Source organism: Artemia sp. Qi Xiang Cuo, chromosome 10, assembly GCF_049724085.1.
Source record: "Artemia sp. Qi Xiang Cuo chromosome 10, ASM4972408v1, whole genome shotgun sequence".
Taxonomy (NCBI): Eukaryota; Metazoa; Arthropoda; class Branchiopoda; order Anostraca; family Artemiidae; genus Artemia; species Artemia sp. Qi Xiang Cuo.
In genome coordinates this window covers 9,658,000-9,679,926 of record NC_142803.1, presented here as the reverse complement: position 1 = coordinate 9,679,926, position 21,927 = coordinate 9,658,000, and the positions used below count along the sequence as shown (strand labels likewise).

General features: G+C 37.6%; 2 protein-coding genes across 2 annotated transcripts in view; both read left to right on the top strand.

Moving 5' to 3' along the window:
• Positions 1-6,724, top strand: part of mRpL10 (mitochondrial ribosomal protein L10) — a 53,324-nt gene extending 46,600 nt beyond the window's left edge. Inside the window, exons 4-5 of the mRNA XM_089095854.1 lie at positions 580-781; positions 6,447-6,724. Of these exons, the coding sequence (XP_088951980.1) occupies positions 580-781; positions 6,447-6,655 (411 nt within the window). The 3' untranslated portion in view covers positions 6,656-6,724. The remainder of the gene's footprint in view (positions 1-579; positions 782-6,446) is intronic.
• A 12,670-nt stretch (positions 6,725-19,394) lies between these two features.
• Positions 19,395-19,967, top strand: LOC148947446 (uncharacterized). Its single transcript, XM_089095887.1, has one exon. It carries the CDS (start codon positions 19,395-19,397, stop codon positions 19,965-19,967), a length of 573 nt encoding a protein of 190 aa, XP_088952013.1.
• Positions 19,968-21,927: the final 1,960 nt, after the last annotated feature.

Here is a 21,927-nt window from a genome sequence, read left to right as displayed (position 1 = left end):
GTATAAAATGCACCTAAGGTGTTAGTGCATACCTGTCTGCGAAATTTCCTCAGGACACATCTGCGTGGCCTCATATCAAGCAGGGATATACGACGAATGTGTGGCATCAAGAGAAACGTTGCACTCACGATAAAAAAAAAAAAAAGCGCCGACTGAAATGGTTGGACCATGTCTCACGGAAGCCAAAAAAATACCTGTGTCACCATATCCTCCTAGCGAGGCCACTTAGCTCATGGAAGAGACGCCAAGGAGGACAGCGGAAAATCTGGTGGAACCGGGCCAAATTAGATCTGGAATCTATCGGGGGTTCAGAATGTTCGGATACAGATGGACAACCCAGTGGCTACCACTTGCAAAGCAGCTGCCAGCAGACCGCACTACATGGTCCAAACAAGTCTCGAAGATCCTCGATGGTGGAAATGCCTGATCCCTGTCACAAGTACAGGTAAGTAAATACACTGCAATTTCACCCTGATGTTGCATATCCTTTTAGTTGAAAAAAATGTCATAAAATGTCATCCCTCTTTTTTAAAATGTCACCTCTTTTTTTAAATGTCATAAAAATGTCATCTTTTTTAGGCTAAAATTCTTCTTTATGAAAATGGAATGGCATTTGACACAAGAGGTAGCACTATCTACAGAAAGGCAACTGCTGGCACGGAACTTGAACAATGTCATGTTCTTTTTCAAGGGTTCACTTGTTTAGTTCACGCAGATTCGGCTGAAAATATTCGAAAGTTTATGAAAATTGAGAAAAAGATCCCCTTCATTATTGTTCTTGGTAAGTATCGTAATTTGTTTTACTTACACAGAAAGTAATCTTGATGTCGGTCAATTGCTTGTCCATTATTTTCGTGCTGAAAAAGCAAAATTAATTATTTCCAGCTTTTGGCAAAATTTTAATGCTTTAGAAATGATATCAGTAGCATCTGAGTAACTTGGGATGTTTTTGGGTAGGAAGCATGAAATTAGGTGATATAGAATTTGTTTACTCAGGCAGGAAGGATGGGGTACATAGACAGGGAGTAGGGTTCATGATGAATAAGGAAGCTACTAAGTCTTGTTTAGGCTGGGAAGGTATTAAAAATACAATACTAATTGCTCACTTTATGACTACCTCCCAGGAAGTTATGATGTTGGTAGACACCAGAATGAGAATTTGAGAGAAGCTTTCCAGGAACAGTTGAATACTAAACTTGAGAGTTAAAATTTGACAGTGTGGAAGATGGTTGGAATAATTTTAGAAAGAAAAATGTGTGAAGTTGCTGATGATGTCTTAGGGAAGAAAGTTAAGACTGCAGCTAAGAATATTAGTGAAAAAGCTTTATGTTTAATAGAGAGGAGAAGGGGCTTGTACAAAGATTATCTGAGTGATAGATCATATGAAAGCAAAAGGAATTTAAAGAAAGTGGAGAAAGCATTAAAATATGAACTAAGGAAGTGTGGAAGTGGAGGCCATGGATAAAAGTGCCGAGGATCTGGAAGATGCAGCTAGACGGCATAATAGTAAAATATTGTACTGGTATGTTAAAAAATTGAGAGGTCAAACCGGACTTGTCCCAGTTAAAGATAGGAACGGATTCACAATTAGTGATAAGGAAAGAGTGAAAGAGAGATGGGTGGAACATTTTGAGAATATGGTAAACCGAGATACAGTTGTAGGAAAAGATATAGGGGAAAATGAAAAAGTTTGTGATACCTTGGATGCGAAGGAATATTTGTTTTGTGAGGAAGAATTAGCGACAGTACTAAAAGGATTAAAAAATAATAAGGCTCTAGGTGCTGATAGGGTAGTAAATGAGTTTCTTAAATATGGTGGCTCTCATGTTAGAAATAAGTTACTGTAAATTATGAATATGATTTTTGAAAAAGGGGAAGTACCTAACGATTTTAGAAAAACCTTAATTAAACCACTGTATAAGAAAGGTGATGAGAGTGAGTGTTGCAATTATCGAGGCATTAGTCTGGTTTCTGTAGGTAGCAAATTACTTAGTAATATGATACTTTTTAGACTGAGAGATCCTGCAGACAATTTTTTAAGAGAAGAACAGTGCGGTTTTAGAAAAGATAGAGGATGTGTCGACCAAATTTTCACTCTTAGGCTAATAATTGAGAAGCGCCTTAGTTGTCAAACACCTTTGGTCCTTAGTTTTATAGATTGTGAGCTAGCGTTCAATTCTGTTGATAGAAGAGCTTTAGCAAAGGTCTTATCCTTGTATGGTATACCAGACAAATACATTAAAGTGAGGAGTGCTATGTACGAGAATAACACTGCTGTGGTTAAGGTAGGAAGTGAGGTTAGCAGCTGGTTTTGTATTAAATCAGGAGTTAAGCAGGGTTGTGTTGTATCCCCCTTTATATGGATCATTTTAATTGACTTTGTCTTAAGTAGCACAGGAAAGGCAATGGGACACCACGCAATCAAATATGGAGGAAAAGCTCCCCTGGGCTTAGATTATGCGGATGATTTAAGCATCCTAGATGAAAGTGTGAGCAAAATGAATGAACATTTAGAGGTTTTCCAAGTTCAGGGTGCTAGAATAGGTTTAAAAATTAATCTTAAGAAGACTAAGTCACTAAGGCTAGGAATACGTGAAGATGAAAAGGTGACGTTGGATAGCGAAAAGATTGATCAGGTGGGCAGCTTCACTTAACTTGGTAATATTATTAGTAAAGACGGTGGGAGCAGTGAAGATGATAAAAGTAGAATAGCCAAGGCTCAGGGTGTGTTTTCACAGTTGAAGATAGTTTGGAAGAATAGGAAGATAAGTCTGCAAACCAAGATGAGAGTATTGGGAGGTACAGTGATGACAGTGGTCAAATATGGCTCTGAAGCATGGGCGCACCGAAAAGCGGATGAATTTTCAAGAGAAATTGCCTACGAATTCTTCTGGGTACCCGGCTGACTGACCGTATTTCAAACAGTAGGCTGTACGAAAAATGTGGTTCAATCCTGCTTGTTATGGCTATAATGAAAGAAAGGTTTAGATGGCTATAGAGCACATTGTGCGGATGAAGGATGACAGATTACCGAAGATTTTTCCTTTTGTGCCAACCGTCTAGGCGTTCTCGTCTGGGGTTATAGAATGTCATAAAGAAAGATTTAAAAGAAATGGGAACTTCCTGGGAGGGTGTAAAGAGGGAGGCTTTGAATAGGGTGGGATGGAGGAGGAGCGTGCGTACCTGGGTTGGCCTCAGGTGGCTTTGTGCTCCGGTGAGTTTTTAGTAGTAGTAGTAGTAGTTAGCTTTAAAATCTTTCTTGGTTATTTTTCATCAGTTTTCTTCGGAAAAAAATTATCTTTTTGTGCGTTGGGTTCCTAGACAAATTCTCAGTATGGAAAAAAAACGAAGATGAAATGTCCCCAGCTTACAATTTTTTAAATTTAAAATTGTAATTTCAATTTAAATATTATTTAATTATTTTTACTTCAAGTTTTATTTAAATTTTAAAGTCTAATTATTTAAGTATCTGTTGAGCGGAGATATCAAAAGAAGCCGTAATTATACCTCTTTCAAATTTATTTTCCCACTAAAAACGTTTTACCTATACAATTTCATTTTTAAAATTAAAAATATTAAAACAAATTTAATTTAAATTTGTTTTGTTGACAATGTCCAATCATTATCTAAACTAGTTATTTGTTTAGAGTTTACTTACTATTATTACTATTACTCCATGTATTTCCATATTTTACTATTATTTCTATGTCAGCTAGTATTAAAACTAGTTAGAAATCCAAGTAAAATTTTCAATATTGAAATAACAAACTCGAATTGAAGAAAAATCACTAATAAATTCGAATAGATTTTGGTAGCCATGGGGGCAGGTAGGGACTTTTCTTAGAGAGGCGGGGTGGGACGGATACCTTTTTCTGTCAGAAATGGGCTTTTTATCCGTTCTGTTGATTTTTTACGGATATAGAAAGTATTTTAGGGGGGCGTTAGGTCTTAAATTGCAAAATGAAATCCCTGTTCGCACGTGCTCAAACTAAAAAAAATAGATTATTTTTGTATAATTGTGTGATAAAAAGTGCTCTTGAATTTCATTCAGGTATGCGTTTGACTCGTTTTTGGACGCCAATTCAATTATTCCTTAAGTGTAGGCCAGAAAGGGAAGCCTATAACTCAACTTTTTAGAACCTGATTGCTTTTCATGTGAGATTTTTAGCCGTTAAAGTGAGCGCAAAGATAAGTTCCATCTGATTGGTTCTTCTATGTAAAATTTTAAGCGGATAAAAGGAACAAAAAGTGAAATTCAACCTGATTGGCTCTTCTCTGTGGAATTTTAATTCATTAAAAGGAACGAAAAGTTAGATTTCTTCTTATTGGTTCTCTTGTTTGAAGTTTTAAGCCAGTAAAAGAAACTGAAAGTTAAATTTCATGTGATTGATAAACCTATATGAAGTTTTAAGCCAGCAAAAGGAATGAAAAGTTAAATTGAACCTGATTGGTTCTTTTGTGTAAAATTTTAAGCAAATAAAAGGAACAGAAAGTTAAATTCAACCTGATTGGTTCTTTGTGTGAAATTATTAGCCAGTAAAAGGAACAGAGAGTTAAATTTAACCCATTAGTTTCTTTTCTGTGAAATTAAAAGCCTGATAAAGGAAAAAATGGTTATGTTCAGTATAATTGGTTTTTGTGTGAGAAATTGTCAGTCAGTAAAAGCAACGCAAAGATAGATTCCACTGTATTGGTTCTTCAGTATGACGCCAGTAAAAAAGAACAAGAAGCTTTTGAGTCGCAACATTTTTATAATTAGTCGCTCTATTTCTCTGCACTTGTTCTTTGTTAGTAATTAGCAATTGACCAAATCAGTTTTTTTAATCAAACTATATTCACTGTGTTTATGTTCCTTCCTGTACGGAAAATCGTAAAAATGTGTAGTGAATTCATAGTTTAAAAAAAAAAATACAACGTGTTGGGTTTATAAAGAGTGCTATCCTTATAGTTCTTTGGATCCCTAAGCTATTATTAATATTCAAAAAAGGAAGCAAATCCGTGATCTTAAGAATTAATTGTAAAAAATATTTTTAGCGAGTTTTTAGAACTGACAAAATTAAAAGATGCTATCATTCTACCCCTTTTATGTCGTTTAAATTGGTTTTCCTTACACAATTAGTCCTCTGAGATTAAAAACACTGAAATAGATCTTATTAAATATAAAAATTGCAAATTGTCAAAGAACTATTGATATAAAATTATAAATATTATTTTGGTCAAAATTAGCTGAAGAATTAATTTCCGAATTTGTTTCCTTTTTTGGACATTACTTAATTTTATTATCATATCATCTTTTCGTTAAGTCACTAATAGAAGGCTAGTCCAACTCCTTTGAACAAATCTGTCCATCCCTGTGGTAAGAACACTTAATGACAACTCTTTTTGGCATCAAGGTGCTTGAGGCCAAGACTGTAGCACATACTTCTCTCCTACCCAGTTTGTTCAGATTGGCACTATCCCCCTCTCCCACGGTTTCTGCGTCTCTTCTTATGACCTTTTCTCACCTCATTCAAGATTGTCTTGATTTTCCTTTGAACAAAACTATATTGCCAATAACCTGATTTCGCTGTAATCGATGCTCAAAGTCAATTTTCTCCAAAACGCTTTTCTGCGTGTACGATGATTTTTTTTTTTTTTTTCTCAGGGCCTTGAGTAGATCCCGGGAATTTCAGAATAAAACGGAAGAAGAAGAAAATATGGAAAAGAAAATTATCTTTAATTCTCGACGTTACCAAATTATTCTGTCTAATAAACTTGTATTTTAGTCAGTCATAGTAAGATATAGTTAATGAGTTATCAATATGCAGCTGTTGAAGCTGTTTTATGTGACATAGACCCAAATATAATCTGGGTCTATTTGTATTTATAACATATAGAAATTGCTCAAATAACTTTCTATTTAAATAAAATTTAAACCGTTTAGATAGCAAAATCTTGTTCTAAATTAGTACATCTCTCTGTTGATTAGCCCGTGATAGAATAATGGAATTATTACAATAAAACATAAAATTTTGTATAATATAAATATTACAATATAAAACAGTTAAATATCACATATTGTAACTCGCAATGTAAATATTACAAATGCTACTATATAATATTACAATACATATATATATATATATATATATATATATATATATATATATATATATACATATATATATATATATATATATATATATATATATGTATATATATATATATATATATATATATATATATATATATATATATATATATATATATATATATATATATATATATATATATATATATATATATATATATATATATATATATATATATATATATATATATATATATATATATATATATATATATATATATATATATATGTATATATATATTACAATATATTACAATATATTGTGTAAACTTTCGGCCTGTGCATATCAATAAGTGTGATACTGTAATTATTCTAGGTGGTATCTTAGATGGCAGAATTGTAAACAGGGACGAGCTCTCGTGGTACGCCAGCTTGCCAGGCATTGAAGGGTTACATGGAGAACTAGTCAGCATTCTTGGAAGCTTTGCATCAAGGTTAAGTCAAAATCTAACGCATCATCAGAGAGCTCTTAGTCAGAATTTAAGTCAACTTGCAGCTGACATGGAAAAGAATAAATCTTCTTGAAAAAACTGCAAATTAGTTTCATAATTTTTGTCCGTTTTTTCTTTTGATAAAACAATTTATATAATACTATATAGGCTACTTATTATCAGGTATTGGAAAGTACAAAGGTTTAAGCTGATAATTAAAATCCACACTATATGAGCATTTTCCTTCTACTTCTTCAAATAATGGACTCTGCGAATAATTCTCCAAACATACGGGTCTAATAAATTCCCATTTCGGTTCTCAAGATTAAAAATGTCTTTCTGAAACTACCCAATTTCCTTTGCTTTGATTTTTTTTACCAATAAGAACTTCTAACGCACTTTTTTGACGTGTGAAAATAGGTGTTTTCCTATCGTTTGGCAGACCAATAATGTGTTCTGGTGAGTTAACCAACAAGTGAGTTTTCGAATTTGACGATTAATATGGGCCTACTTTGGTTTTATTTTTTGCTTTCAGTCTAAATGGTCTTTCTGAAACTATCCAAATTTATCCATTTCGAAAATTAAGAGTTCATTTTTTTTTCAATCATTTTTTTTCATATTTAAGAGAGTCCTGGTTCAGATAGCCCTTAGTAAAAGAAACTTTAAAGAAGTTTAAGGCTGGGGTGATTGCTTCCCTCACATTTAAGAGAGTCCTGGTTCAAATAGTCCATGTCCATAGTAAAGGAAAATTCAAAGAAGTGGAAGGACGGGGTGATTGCTTCCCTCACATTTAAGAGAGTCCTGGTTCAGATAGTTCTTAGTAAAAGAAACTTTAAAGAAGTTTTAGGCTGGGATGATTGCTTCCCTCACATTTAAGAGAGTCCTGGTTCAGATAGTTCTTAGTAAAAGAAACTTGAAAGAAGTTTTAGGCTGGGATGATTGCTTCCCTCACATTTAAGAGAGTCCTGGTTCAGATAGCCCTTAGTAAAAGAAACTTTAAAGAAGTTTAAGGCTGGGGTGATTGCTTCCCTCACATTTAAGAGAGTGCTGGTTCAGATAGTTCTTAGTAAAAGAAACTTTAAAGAAGTTTTAGGCTGGGATGATTGCGTCCCTCATATTTAAGAGAGTCCTGGTTCAGATAGTCCATGTCCATAGTAAAGGAAAATTCAAAGAAGTGGAAGGATGGGGTGATTGCTTCCCTCCCATTTAAGAGAGTCCTGGTTCATATATTTCTTAGTAAAAGAAACTTTAAAGAAGTTTAAGAATGAAGTGATTGCTTCCCTCACATTTAGGAGCGTCGTTGTTCAAATAGTCCATAGTAACGGAAACTTCAAAGAAGTGGAAGGATGGGGTGATTGCTTCCCTCACATTTAAAGAGTGCTGGTTCAGATAGTCCTTAGTAAAAGAAACTTTAAAGAAGTTTAAGGCTGGGGTGATAGCTTCCCTCACATTTAAGAGAGTCCCGGTTCAAATAGTCCATGTCCATAGTAACGGAAAATTCAAAGAAGTGGAAGGATGGGGTGATTGCTTCCCTCCCATTTAAGAGAGTCCTGGTTCAGATATTTCTTAGTAAAAGAAACTTTAAAGAAGTTTTAGGCTGGGATGATTGCTTCCCTCATATTTAAGAGAGTCCTGGTTCAGATAGTCCTTAGTAAAAGAAACTTTAAAGAAGTTTAAGAATGAAGTGATTTCTTCCCTCATATTTAGGAGCGTCGTGGTTCAAATAGTCCATAGTAACGGAAACTTCAAAGAAGTGGAAGGATGGGGTGATTGCTTCCCTCACATTTAAGAGAGTCCTGGGTCAGATAGTCCTTAGTAAAAGAAATTTTAAAGAAGTTTAAGGCTGGGGTGATCGCTTCCCTCACATTTAAGAGAGTCCCGGGTCAAATAGTCCATGTCCATAGTAAAGGAAAATTCAAAGAAGTGGAAGGACGGGGTGATTGCTTCCCTCCCATTTAAGAGAGTCCTGGGTCAGATAGTCCTTAGTAAAAGAAATTTTAAAGAAGTTTAAGGCTGGGGTGATTGCTTCCCTCACATTTAAGATAGTCCTGGTTCAGATAGTCCTTAGTAAAAGAAACTTTAAAGAAGTTTCAGGATGAAGTGATTGCGTCCCTAACATTTAGGAGAGTCGTGGTTCAAATAGTCCATAGTAACGGAAACTTCAAAGAAGTGGAAGGATGGGGTGATTGCTTCCCTCACATTTAGGAGAGTCCTGGTTCAAACAGTCCATAGTAAGAGAAACTTTAAAGAAGTTTGAGGTTGGGATGATCGCTTCCCTCACATTTAAGAGAGTCCTGGTTCCAATAGTCCATGTCCATAGTAAAGGGAAATTCAAAGAAGTGGAAGGACGGGGTGATTGCTTTCCTCACATTTAAGAGAGTCCTGGTTCAGATAGTTCTTAGTAAAAGAACTTTTAAAGAAGTTTTAGGCTGGAATGATTGCTTCTCTCATATTTAAGAGAGTCCTGGTTCAGATAGTCCTTAGTAAAAGAAACTTTAAAGAAGTTTAAGAATGAAGTGATTTCTTCCCTCATATTTAGGAGCGTCGTGGTTCAAATAGTCCATAGTAACGGAAACTTCAAAGAAGTGGACGGATGGGGTGATTGCTTCCCTCACATTTAAAAGAGCGCTGGTTCAGATAGTCCTTAGTAAAAGAAACTTTAAAGAAGTTTAAGGCTGGGGTGATCGCTTCCCTCACATTTAAGAGAGTCCCGGTTCAAATAGTCCATGTCCATAGTAAAGGAAAATTCAAAGAAGTGGAAGGATGGGGTGATTGCTTCCCTCCCATTTAAGAGAGTCCTGGTTCAGATATTTCTTAATAAAAGAAACTTTAAAGAAGTTCTGGCTGGGATGATTACTTCCCTCATATTTAAGAGAGTCCTGGTTCAGATAGTCCTTAGTAAAAGAAACTTTAAAGAAGTTTAAGAATGAAGTGATTGCTTCCCTCATATTTAGGAGCGTCGTTGTTCAAATAGTCCATAGTAACGAAACTTCAAAGAAGTGGAAGTATGGGGTGATTGCTTCCCTCACATTTAAGAGTCTTGGTTCAGATAGTCCTTAGTAAAAGAAATTTTAAAGAAGTTTAAGGCTAGGGTGATTGCTTCCCTCACATTTAAGATAGTTCTGGTTCAGATAGTCCTTAGTAAAAGAAACTTTGAAGAAGTTAAAGGATGAAGTGATTGCTTCCCTCACATTTAGGAGAATCGTGGTTCAAATAGTCCATAGTAACGGAAACTTCAACGAAGTGGAAGGATGGGGTGATTGCTTCCCTCACATTTAGGAGAGTCCTGGTTCAAACAGTCCATAGTAAGAGAAACTTTAAAGAAGTTGAAGGATGGAGTGATTGCTTCCCATGCATTTAAGAGAGTCCTGGTTCAAATAGTCCATAGTAAGAGAAACTTCAAAGAAGTTGAAGGATGGAGTGATTGCTTCCCTCACATTTAGAAGAGTCCTGATTCAAACAGTCCATAGTAAGAGAAACTTTAAAGAAGTTGAAGGATGGAGTGATTGCTTCCCATACATTTAAGAGAGTCCTGGTTCAAACAGTTAATAGTAAAACAAATCGATATAGAGCAACCTCTGTCAATAGGAATACAAACTACAGTACTAGAACGCAAAAATTTTATTCAAATGACGCCTCTCCCTATCTTCTTGGACAATTTGTTCGATACGATCACTCTTTCGGGAAAAAAAACAAACAAATAAACACGCATCCGTGATCTTTCTTCTGGTAAAAAAAAAATATGAACTTCCACATTTTTGTAGATGGGAGCAGTAAGGTTTTCTGATGGCTCTTTCGATTAGAAATCGAAATGGCTAGTGACCTTTTTAATAGTCGAAAGGGATTGGAAGGCAACTAACACCCCCTCCACGCCCACCATTTCCCCAAACACATCCAATCAAAATTTTGAGATAGCCATTTTGTTTAATGTACTTAGAAGTTCTGGAAATTATATCTTTAGCAGGAAACTCCCCCCACAGTCTTCAGGGCAAGGGTTATAAGTTATGCCCTGGGGACATATAAGGTTTTTATTGAAAACTATGTCGTAAAAACTACAAAAAGGCTCAATCGATTGGTAATTCAAAGGGCTAGTGCTCTTTTTAATAGTCGAAATTGATTGGAGGGCAATTAACCCCCCTCTCACGCCCATCTTTTTCCCAAACACATCCAATCAAATTTTGACATAGCCATTTTGTTCAACGTAGTTGAAAGTTTTTGAAATTAAGTCTTTAAGGATGACCCCCCCCCCACAGCCCTCAAGGCAAGGGCTGTAATTTATGCCCTGGGGGCATATAAGGTTTTATAGAAAGCGTTGTCGTAGAATCTTCAAAAAGGGCTTATTCTATTGGAAATTGAAATGGCTAGTGCCCTTTTTAACAGTCGAAAGTAATTGGAGGGCAACTAACCCCCCTCTCACGCCCACCATTTCCCCAAACACATACAATCAAAAATTTTGAGACAACCGTTTTTTTTAAACGTAGTAGAAAGTTCTGGAAATTAGGTCTTTGAGGATGACAACCCCGCCACAGCCCTCAGAGCAAGGGTTGTGAGTAATGCCCTGGGGGCATATAAAGTTTTTGTAGAAGGAGTTGTCGTAGAAACTTCAAAAAGGGCTCACTCGATTGGAAATTGAAAAGGCTAGAGCCGTTTTTCATAGTCGAAGGTGATTGAAGAACAACTAACCCCCTCTTACGCCCACCATTTCCCCAAACACATACAATCAAAAATTTAAGATATTGATTTTTTTCAACGTAGTTGAAAGTTCTGGAAATTGGGTCTTTGAGGATGACAGCCCCCCCCCCCCAATAACCCTCAGGGTAAGGGTTGTAAGTTATGTCCTGGTGGGGGGTTATGCCCTGGTGTTTTTTATAGAAAATTTTGTCATAGAAACTTCGAAAAGGGCTCATTTGATTGGAAATTGAAAGGGCTAGTGTCCTTTTTAGTAGTCGAAAGTGAATGAAGAGCAACTAACCCCCCTCTCACGCCCACAATTTTCCCAAACACATTGAATCAAAGTTTTGAGATAGCCAATTTGTTCAACGTAGTTGAAAGTTCTGAGAATTATGTATTTGAGGATGACAAACCCCCGAGAGCCCCCAGGGCAAAGGTTGTAAGTTATGCCCTGGGGGCATATAAGGTTTTTATAGATAGCGTTGTCGTAGAAACTTCAAAATCGGCTCATTCAATTCGAAATTGAGAGGGCTGGTGCCCTTTTTAATAGTCGAAAGTGATTGGAGGGTAACAGACCCCCCTCTCACGCTCACTATTTCCCCAAACACATCCAATAAAAATTTTCAGATAGCCATTTTCTTCAACGTAGTTGAAAGGTCTAGATATTATGTATTTGAGGATGACAACCCTCCCCTCATAACCCTCAGGACAAGGGTCGCAAGTTTTGCCTTTGGGGCATTCAACGTTTTTATAGAAATTTTTGTCGTAGAAGCTTCAAAAAGGGCTCATTTGATTGGAAATTGAGAGGACTAGTACCTTTTTTATTAGTCGAAAGTAATCAGAGGGCAAATATCTCCCTCCACGCCTTCAATTTTCTCAAAACAGTTCCAATCAAAATTTCGATATAGCCATTTTGTTAAGCCTATCAGAAAGGTCTGGAAATTACGTCTTGGAGGACAACAAATCCCCGCAGCCCTCAGGGCAAGGGTGTAAAAATTCTTTTAAATGTTTTCACTTTTATAGCTTTAAGAAATCAAAGATTAATTAAGATTTTAAGGAATAAATATCAGCATTTGTATATTAAACTGACAATGCACATTTTTTTCAGTAAATTCATTTGAATTTTTTTTTCAGTAAAGTACAAATTATATTCTGGCTCTTAGAAATCATAGGTTTAGAACCCTACTCAGATTAATTTCTGCTCATTTTGAGTTTAACTTATTTTAATTTCTGTTTGTTTTAGGTTTCATTTATTCATTGATACTGATTTGTGGTAGTTGTATGCTTGGTAGATTATTTGATTCTATTTTTGTTCATTTATGGTTTAATGGAGTTCTTTACTTTTTTTTGAAAAACTTATTTTGTGCAAAAAGTTTTTTGATTAATTAGTATAAAAAGCCAATTCTTTTGATGTCTTAATTGTTATCAAAATTCCTTGTTTAGCTTTTCGGTTACCACTGAACTGAGTCACTACTTATTTACAGTTTGTTACAACAGACTGTTTTATTCACATGCTTTTAAATGTGTGCATTAAACAACTACCGCTGTTTCTATTCTACGCTCTCTCATAAAATAATTCCCAAGTTTGATTTCTTTAACTAATAAATTTTGAAGGGAAAAACTATTGGAAATGAATAATTTTTTAATGTTGTTATGGCGACACTCCCTATATGCATGCTTATCATAGGCAGCGTAATTATGCGCTGCCTAAGTAAAGAACGATGTTGGGACAATCTTATTATTTTTTTTGTATGCCAGGTCACTTCTTAATGAAGGAGTTGTCGTAGAAACTTAAAAAAGGGCTCATTCAATTGGAAATTGAGGGAGCCAGTGCCCTTTCTGATAGTCAAAAGTGACGGAGGGCCAATAGACCCTCCAACGCCCATCATGAACTCAAACACATTCAATCAAGAGATAGCAATTTTGTTCAGCTTAGTTGAAAAGTCCGGCAAATCGTTTCTTTGAGGATGCCAATCCCCCTACAGCCCACAGGGCAAGGGTTTTAAGTTATGCCCAGAGGGCAAATAAGATTTTTATAGATAGGGTGGTGGTATATAATTCGGAGGGGGCTCATTGGATTGGTAATCAGAAGTTCTAGCGCCATTTTTAAGAGTCAAAGTGGTCAGAGGGCAGCTATCCTTCCCCCCACACGTCGTGTTTTCCTGAAATGCGTCCAATAGAAACTTTGAGATAGCCATTCTATTAAAATAGCTCAAAGATCATACAACAAGGCTTTTGGGGTTGATACAAACCACCAGCACCTGGGGGCAAGGGTTATAAAGCTATGCTCCAGGGGTATTAATGGTTTTTATAGAAATGATGGTTGTATAATCTTTAGAGGTGGTTTATTTGGTTGAAAACTGGATGTTCTAGTCCAAAGAATATATAACATCCAGGGTTGAGACGACTCCCCCCAGAGTCCTGTAGCAAGGGCTGTAAGTTTTACCCTTCGGTCATACAAGGTTTTAAAGGAATGAGTGGTCGTATAAACTTCAGAAGGGGCTCATTTGATTTGAAGTTATAGTGTCCTTTTAAGAGTCTAAGTGATTTGAGAGTAATCAGCTCCCCCCCCCCGTACGCCCAGCATTCACAAAAAAAAAACATCCAAACAAAGTTTTGAGACATTTGATTTTTCAGAATTGTTGAAAGTTTCGGTAATTATGCGTTTAAGGATGTCAACCCCCCACCCGAGACCTCAGGGCAAGGGCTGTAAGTTAGGCAATTTGTTCTTTGTTCACATATAGTTTGTATTATGAGAAAAAGTATGCATGTTTGACTTCTACTTTCCCAAAGTACGAAGGACATAAAGGTGAGTCTCAGGGAATGTTGAAAGGAGTATTGAACTAAATTAAAACATGTTATGTGCATATGGGTTGTCAAAAAGATGTAACTCAGGAATGACTCAGCATATTAATTTTGAACTTTCAGGAAATGATAGGGGAGATGATCAATTGATCGAAAATGCAATCTTTGCATGCTACTACTATTATAGTTACACTGCTTCTGCTTCTATCACAACTACCACTACTGTTACTAGAACTACTTCTATAGTGAGGCTGAGGATATTGAAATAAACATCTGAGGAAACGTTGATGGGAAATTTGAACTAAATTAAAACATACTATATGCATACAGATTGCCGATACGGGCATATCAGCAATATTTTTGGATCGACTTATCGTACCAAAAGGAAACTTCAGGGGCATCATGAGTGGGATGTTTAGTTGATCAAAAGGCAAAATGCACCTGCTACTACTGCTATTAATACTAGTGTTACTGCTACTAACAATAATACACACTATTACTGCTACTACTTCTCCTACTGCTACCACTATTACAATGATGTTAGTACAGTTAAGGTTACGCGTATAAAAGTGAAAATTTGACAGAATATTGAGGTGGAATTTGAACTAAATCAAATCACGCTATGTGAATGCAAATTTTCAAAAGAATGTATCTCAAGAATGGAGTTGGGTATTAAGTTGAATCTTCCAAAGAGCACCTACAGGGGAAGATCAATTGAAAAATAATTAATATTTGCATGTCAATGTTATATTAATGTCAATGTTTTTTACTGGTAGTAGTAAAAAACAATATTACCACTGCTACATTTACTACTACTGCTACTAAACTACTGCAACTACTACTTCAATTGCAACACCTTGTAAGGCTTAGAATATTAAGGTGATAAGAGCGTCAAAAGAGGGTCAAAAGCGTACGTCAGCAATATTGTTGGAACGGCTTACCTTTTCCAGAGTAAACTTCCGGGGCATCATGAAAGGGATGTTCAGCTGACCAACAGCCAAGATATAGATGCTATTAATGCTGCTACTGCTGCTGTTACTACTACTACTAACACAATACTACAACTACTTCTCCTACTACCACCGCAACTACTTTGATACTAGTACTATGAGTGCTAAGTCTATGAAGGCAAAATGTGAGAGAAAACTGATGGCAAATTCGAACTAACAGAAGATACGATGTGCATTTAGATTGTCAAAATAGCATACCTGAAGAATTGGTTTGTGTATTAAATTGGAACTCTGAGAGAATGATTCAAGGAGAAGATCAATTAACCAAAAGGCACTATGTTCACACTACTAATAATACTACTACCACTGCTAAATTTACTAGTTTTACTACTACTATTACTCCAACTACTACTTCAATTGTAACTACTTATAAGACTAAGATCATTAAGGTAAAAATTTTAAGACGTATATGAATATACTGATACAGGTTATCAAAAACAGGCTATTACTATAACTACTGGTACTACTACTACCGCTACTAGAGCTAAGGGCATTAAGGTGAAAATTTTGGGCATTATTGAAATTATACTGAACTAAATCAAAACACACTATCCCCTCATAGGTTGTCAAGAGGACGTATTAGAAATGCTTCAGGAAGGGCCGGTGGTATTAAGTAGAAACCTTTATTGTGTATTGAAGGCGATGTTAAAATAAGGTGCTATGACCATACTGCTACTAATGCTATTCCTGCTACTACAACTATTGCTACTAAACAAGCTAAGGGTATTAAGGTGAAGCTTTCAAGGAATATTTAGGCGGATGTTGGACTAAATCAAAACAAACTATGATCATGTAGATTGTCTATAGTATGACAAAGTAATATCACAATAACGGCTTACATTATTAAGTTAGAAATTTCGGGGTAAGTTTGGTGGATTTTGTTCAACCCAGAAGACACTCTGCGTATACATTTATAGTCCAGTAAAAGTACGGAGAAAAGTGGGTCGACCTGGACAAAATTGCAACAAAAGGTTTCAGAAAAAATCACTGCAACAAATTTTTCAGAAAAAATCGCTGCATTACATATCCAAAATCCGCTAAAATTGCCGCCGGGAAAACCTTCTGGGGCTGCTTAAAGGGGGTGAAAAATCCTTTTTTTGGATCTTTGTTATTTCGGTAAGTTCGGAGACTCGATTTTGGTATAAATCAACTCGCTGAAACCGAAAATGATATCACTTTTCTTGTAACACTTCTCTAACTTATATTAAATTCCAAAAGGTAAGATTTTAATAACTCCATTGCCAAAACAAAGGAAGTAGCTTTTCTTCCGAGGTTTTACCGAAAGATCAGATCAATGGACGCCAGAAATACTTCGAACAGCCTGCGAAAAGCAATACAGGAAAATTTCGAACTTAAAGGAGCAGAGACGTACCTCACTTTTTTTGCTTCGCTAGTCGTCGGGAACCTGGTTATCTGATGAGAATCAAACTTGTGAAAACTAGACTTTAGAAAAAGAGAGCCTAAGCATAGACGCATAGAAACTTGATTATTCTAGTCTATACGGCCCATTAAAGAGTAGGTACAGTTAGGTTTCGAAAACGCAGGCTGTACAGCGCAAACAACAGGATCGCTATCTATCTTCAAAAGTACCTGACTGTTATATCAGCTAGTTTGGCAGACACATTATTATGAGTAAGTAGACTTGATAGACTTGATATGTTGCCTCATCTGTAGGAAGCTAAGCCACAGCTTAGGTCAATCAATATTGAAACAGAAGTTAATGTTTGAGGGAGGAGGGGATTGAACCTCTTTCTCAATTTATTTTGAGATCAGAGCCATCTGTCGGTGCCTTGAAAAACGTCCACGGCGCAGATCAGTCACTAGATGTGATGTGACTACTAGCTGTCGTCGGAAAGCCATGAAACTACTACTACTACTACTAACAACTCACCGCAGCACCAACGCTAGTCAAGACGAAGTACCTCGGACTCTAAGGTCAAACGGGAGTGGTTTTGATTTCATGAATTCATGTTTGTTTTGTGCAAAACCTGTTATTATTGACAGCAAAGGTTCTAGAAGAGAAGTAACGGTAATGGATCCAAAGTGAGAACCTACGAATTCCAGATACTGTTGTCAAGATATGCTGTGAAAGGAATGACACTTGGGGAATAACTGTGCTTGGTCACATTGACAGCGCTACTTCAGACTTGCATGCTGCAGGTGCATGCTGCAGATGTCTACCATAGAAAATGTTCGACGATCTTTCGAACTAAAAATGATGTGCCAAAATGGTTTTCAGACAGTTTTGATGATAATTGTACATCAGCTAAACGGAGAAAATCGGGAAGACCACCTGATGAAGTGAGACTAGAAGCCTTTAAGGAAGCCGTCAAGCTCTTCAAAGGCAGGTATGACGAGCAAGTTACCTTACGAGAGATTGCAGAAAAGATCAAAGACTTTCTTCGCTGGTATGACGATGTTGGATCATACAGTGCATAGCATCTGAAGAGAGTATTTGAAGATCATTATGGCGAACGAATTTCAATTGCCGATGTGAATGGTAAACATATTGTTATTACTTTCTGTGAAACTGCGAAGTCCATTCTCAGCGAATACTACAGTCTTCCGAAAGAGCAGGATCCTGAGACGGAAAAAGTAAATCTGATCGAGACACTCGCCAAAACTATTCGGAACGAAGTAAAACAAGTGAATATTCCCTCAGACCTTTATCAGGGCATCGACGAATTGCACTCAGTAGATACAAGCTTAGAATTCGTTTCAGCATCCCTGCGCCTGCTACTTTCCAGACTTATGCCGGATGAAAACTGCATTGTTGTTCAAGCCTCGATTTGACAAGCAATAATGAAAGCGATGTGATAATGTGACTTACTAGCCCCTTTGCAGATAGGACTGGCAGTCCAGATGTACCACCATTTTGCTTCTCGTTTTCTCATAGACACGCTGAACAAACTTGGTTTCTATTCGTCTTATAGCGAAGGGATCTGGTTCAAAAAATGTGCGGCAGTCAGCGAAAACCAAGGACCTAACGACTTTCCGGAAAACAGTTTTCTCCACTACGTCGCTGACAATGTCGACCATGACAGTTGTACTATAGACGGACGCGGTACTTTTCATGGAATGGGGATTATTTCTGCCATCACTCTGGTGCCTGGAAAAGTATCAAGGTTCATTCCTAGAAAAGAGGTCTCTGCTGAAGATATAAAAGCTTTGTCATCCTTGTCCTTTCACTTTTACAACAGAGCACGACAGACGGGCCCGAACGTCCTGTACAAAGCCTTGCTGTCACAACTGGAAGAGCCTCGCGATTCTAACACCGACTTATTATGGTATTCGTCTTGATTTTTCAGACAGCCATGTCCGAACTGGTCTGGATTCATGCAATCAGTACACAAGGGATCTCACTCTGGCAAACCTGCCGTCTTCTTCCATCCAATGATTGACTATAACCCAAGTGACCAGTCTTGTGTCTACTCAACGTTGCTTTACGTGTGTGAACAGGCAGGGAAACAAAATGTCGCGGCTGTAGTGATCTTTGATCAGCCCCTTTGCTGGAAGGCTATGACAATTGCGGACTCTGAGCCGACTGAAAGCTCTTTGAAAGACCTCATTATCTCACTTGGAGGATTTCACGCTAGCATGAGCTTTTTGTGTTCAATCGGACACACTATGCAAGACACTGGATTAGAAGAAGCGCTTGAGCAAATTTATGCCAAGAATACAATAAAGTATATCATGAGCGGGAAAGCACAATCTCGAGTAGTTCGCGCGCATAATATCATTGATAGAGCTCATGCCATTTTGATACTTGACGACAAGCACAACTCGACGGAACACAATGAAGATAGGGAATTTGAGACCCACGAGGATATTAATGAAGCCCTTGTGATCTTCGAGGGTCTTGATGCTGGCAAGGCCTCTATAGAAAATTTCAACTCGTGCGAAGTCGTAACTAGTGCTGCTAACAAACTAAGAAAGAAGAAGGAGGAGCTAAGGGGCAATCGAACTGCATGCTTGTGGTTTCAGTACATGGACATGGTGAAAGTACTGCATAATTTTACTAGAGCAGAGAGGTGCGGGAACTGGGATCTGTATTTGGATAGTCTTCAACAGATGCTTCCGTACTATGCGGCAGCGGGGCACAACCTGTACGCGAAGTCCACTCGTCTTCATCTCCAGACTATGGTTGACCTGAAAGAAAACAATCCAGAGCTCTACTCAAGTTTCAAAATCGGTCAGTTTGTTATAAGAAGAAGCGATTGGTACTGGGCTGGATTGTCACTGGATCTAGTCATTCAGCAAGCTCTAATGTGCAGTTTGGAGACAACAGGTGGACTAACTCGTGGACGGGGGATCACATAAACTCAAGGTCTGATATGGTTTTTTTCAATGCCGATCTGTGCTGAAGTAAATGCCTCAATGCAAGGTTTGACTAGCCTGAGTTACTCAACAAGTGATCAACACGTCGAAACGTTCCAGTGGTGGATGAAGAGAGATACTGATATCACGGAGGCGGTCCTAGACTTTTTGCGAACCCTGATTCCTTTCAGAGAACACGGAGGACTCCTCAACATCGTTACCGGCGTAACTGCATCAGATAATGTAGATGCGGACACCGCAAAAGAAGTTGGAGCCCGAATTCTAGACGAAATGACTGGGAAGGCAGCTGATTCATTTTTGTTCCGGGAGAAAGACAAGGCTGTTACAATGGCAACCAAATCAGCTGTTAACACCGATGGTGAACTGGTTCATGTCGATCAAGGGCTTCTGTTCCAGTGCTTAGCTACGATGGTGAACCGGGAAGAATTCGGTCTTCGAGATCTTTTTTCGTATGATCTTTGTACGTATTCTCCATCCCTTTTTGGATCCTATGAAGTTCTGCGTCCTGCCAACAAACCCTCTCTGTCAAACGCAATTCGAAAGGCCTCAGGGGACCATTCGGGTGAGCGCTTAGACTCGTGACACTATGTCGTTGACGGCGGCTGGCTGCTCCAGAAATTGACTTGACAACCCAACTCTACATTTGACTTCATTTGCGGAAGTTACGTCAAGTATGTCACCACTAGATTTGGAAAAGCTTCGGTAGTTTTTGATAGATATAATCATGGTCCCTCGACGAAAGGTATGGCTCACCTCAATCGTTCCAGGGGTAAACAGTGTCACTTGGTAGAATTCACTGGTATAACAAAGTTAGCAAAAAGAAGGAAGAGTTCTTGCAAAACTGCACAAACAAGCAGCGGATAATTCTAGCAATAGGAGAAAATTCTCCTCAGCGGCTTGTTCGGTACAACATGTCTCTGCTGAAGCCGATGTCCTGATTGCATCGGAAACGACAGTGGCCTTATCCTCCTCCTCTATCATGTCACTGCCACCCACAAAGGCCTGTATTTCAGATCCGAGACGAAAGCTTCAAACGAACATAAGATATGGAATATTTGCTCCATCGAAGAAAAACTAAGGGACATGTGCGGTGCAATGCTATTTCTGCACGCGTTCCTAGGCTTTGACACCACTTCGAGATTACAAGGAATTGGTAAATCTGTCGGACTGTCATTGTACCGGTCTGATCCGTCTTTTCGTGAGGCCGCTAAGGTCTTTATGGACTCGAAGGCTACGAAAGACGAGCTCTTTGTAGCTGGTGAACAAGCTCTTTTGAGAATTTATAAAGGAAAGCCTGAAGAAACTCACGTGTCCTTGAGACATCGTCTGTTCTTGGCCAAGCTCGCTTCCTCTTCCGCATTTGTCTGCCTTGATTAGATGCCTCCCACGCCCTCAGCTGCGAAGCTCCATTCTTTTCACGTGTATTTGCTGATAATGGAATGGAAAAGAGAGGCTGCTGCGATGAAACCGGAGAACTGGGGACGGTGAATCTCTGCTGATAGTTACATCCCAGTTGAGACGGAGAAGAAACCATCTCCCCAAAGTTTTCTTCAAATTATCCGCTGCAAATGCAAATCAGGTTGCGATACGGCCAGATGAACTTGCCGTAAGAATGGCATGCCCAGCACACTTGCTTGCGGAGAGGGCATTGGAACAATCTGTAATAACTCTGAACCAACATCTCTAGAAGAAGAAGAATTTTAGTGTTTTGCATTACCGGTGGTTGTGCTCTTTTGTAATGCTCATTAATGAAATGATGATTCTCAATATTATGTGATCTAAAAATGATGACTATCAAAATTGTGATTTATATATAGACGCGTTAATATTTTTGTTTTTAAACTGTAAAAGATGCCGATAATAAGAATGATTTTTCAAGTTTCTATGCGTCTATGCCTATAGTTTCCATTTTTCTGCAGTCTGGTTTTCACACGGTTGATTCTCATCGGATAACCAGATTTTCAACGATTAGCGAAGCAACAAAGAGTGGGGTACTTCTCTGCTCCTTTAAATTGCCGTTCGAGATTTTCCTGTGTTGCTGTTTGAAGTATTTCAGGCTTCCATTGATCTGATCTTTCTAACGCTTTGGAAGAAAAGCTATTTCCTTTATTTTTGCGATGGAGTTATTAAAATCTTATTAATAGTTTAATATAAGTTATAGACGTGTTACAATAAAAGTAACATAATTTTCGGTTTCAGCGAGGTGATTTATACCAGAATCAAGTCCCCGAACGAATAGAAATAACAAAAATTGAAAAACATTTTCCCTTTCACCCCCTTTAAGCAGCCCCAGAAGTTTTTCCCGGTGGGTGATCTTTGCGAATTTTTGATATGTTGTTCAGCGATTTGTTCTGAACATTTAAGTGTAAAAAAGTTTCCTAATTGTCAAAAAAGAAAAACCGATTTTTTGTCCCTTCCACCCCCTTTAAGCAGCCGTAGAAGCTTTTTCTGACGGGCGATTTTCCGACCGGCGATTGGATATGCTGTTCAGCATTTTTTTCTGAATATTTTAGTGTAAGAAACCTTCCTAAATGTCAAAAAT

Bases quoted from the DNA above. Each gene is read 5' to 3' on its own strand.
- LOC148947446 (XM_089095887.1), top strand. From the start codon at position 19,395: ATGCCGATCTGTGCTGAAGTAAATGCCTCAATGCAAGGTTTGACTAGC.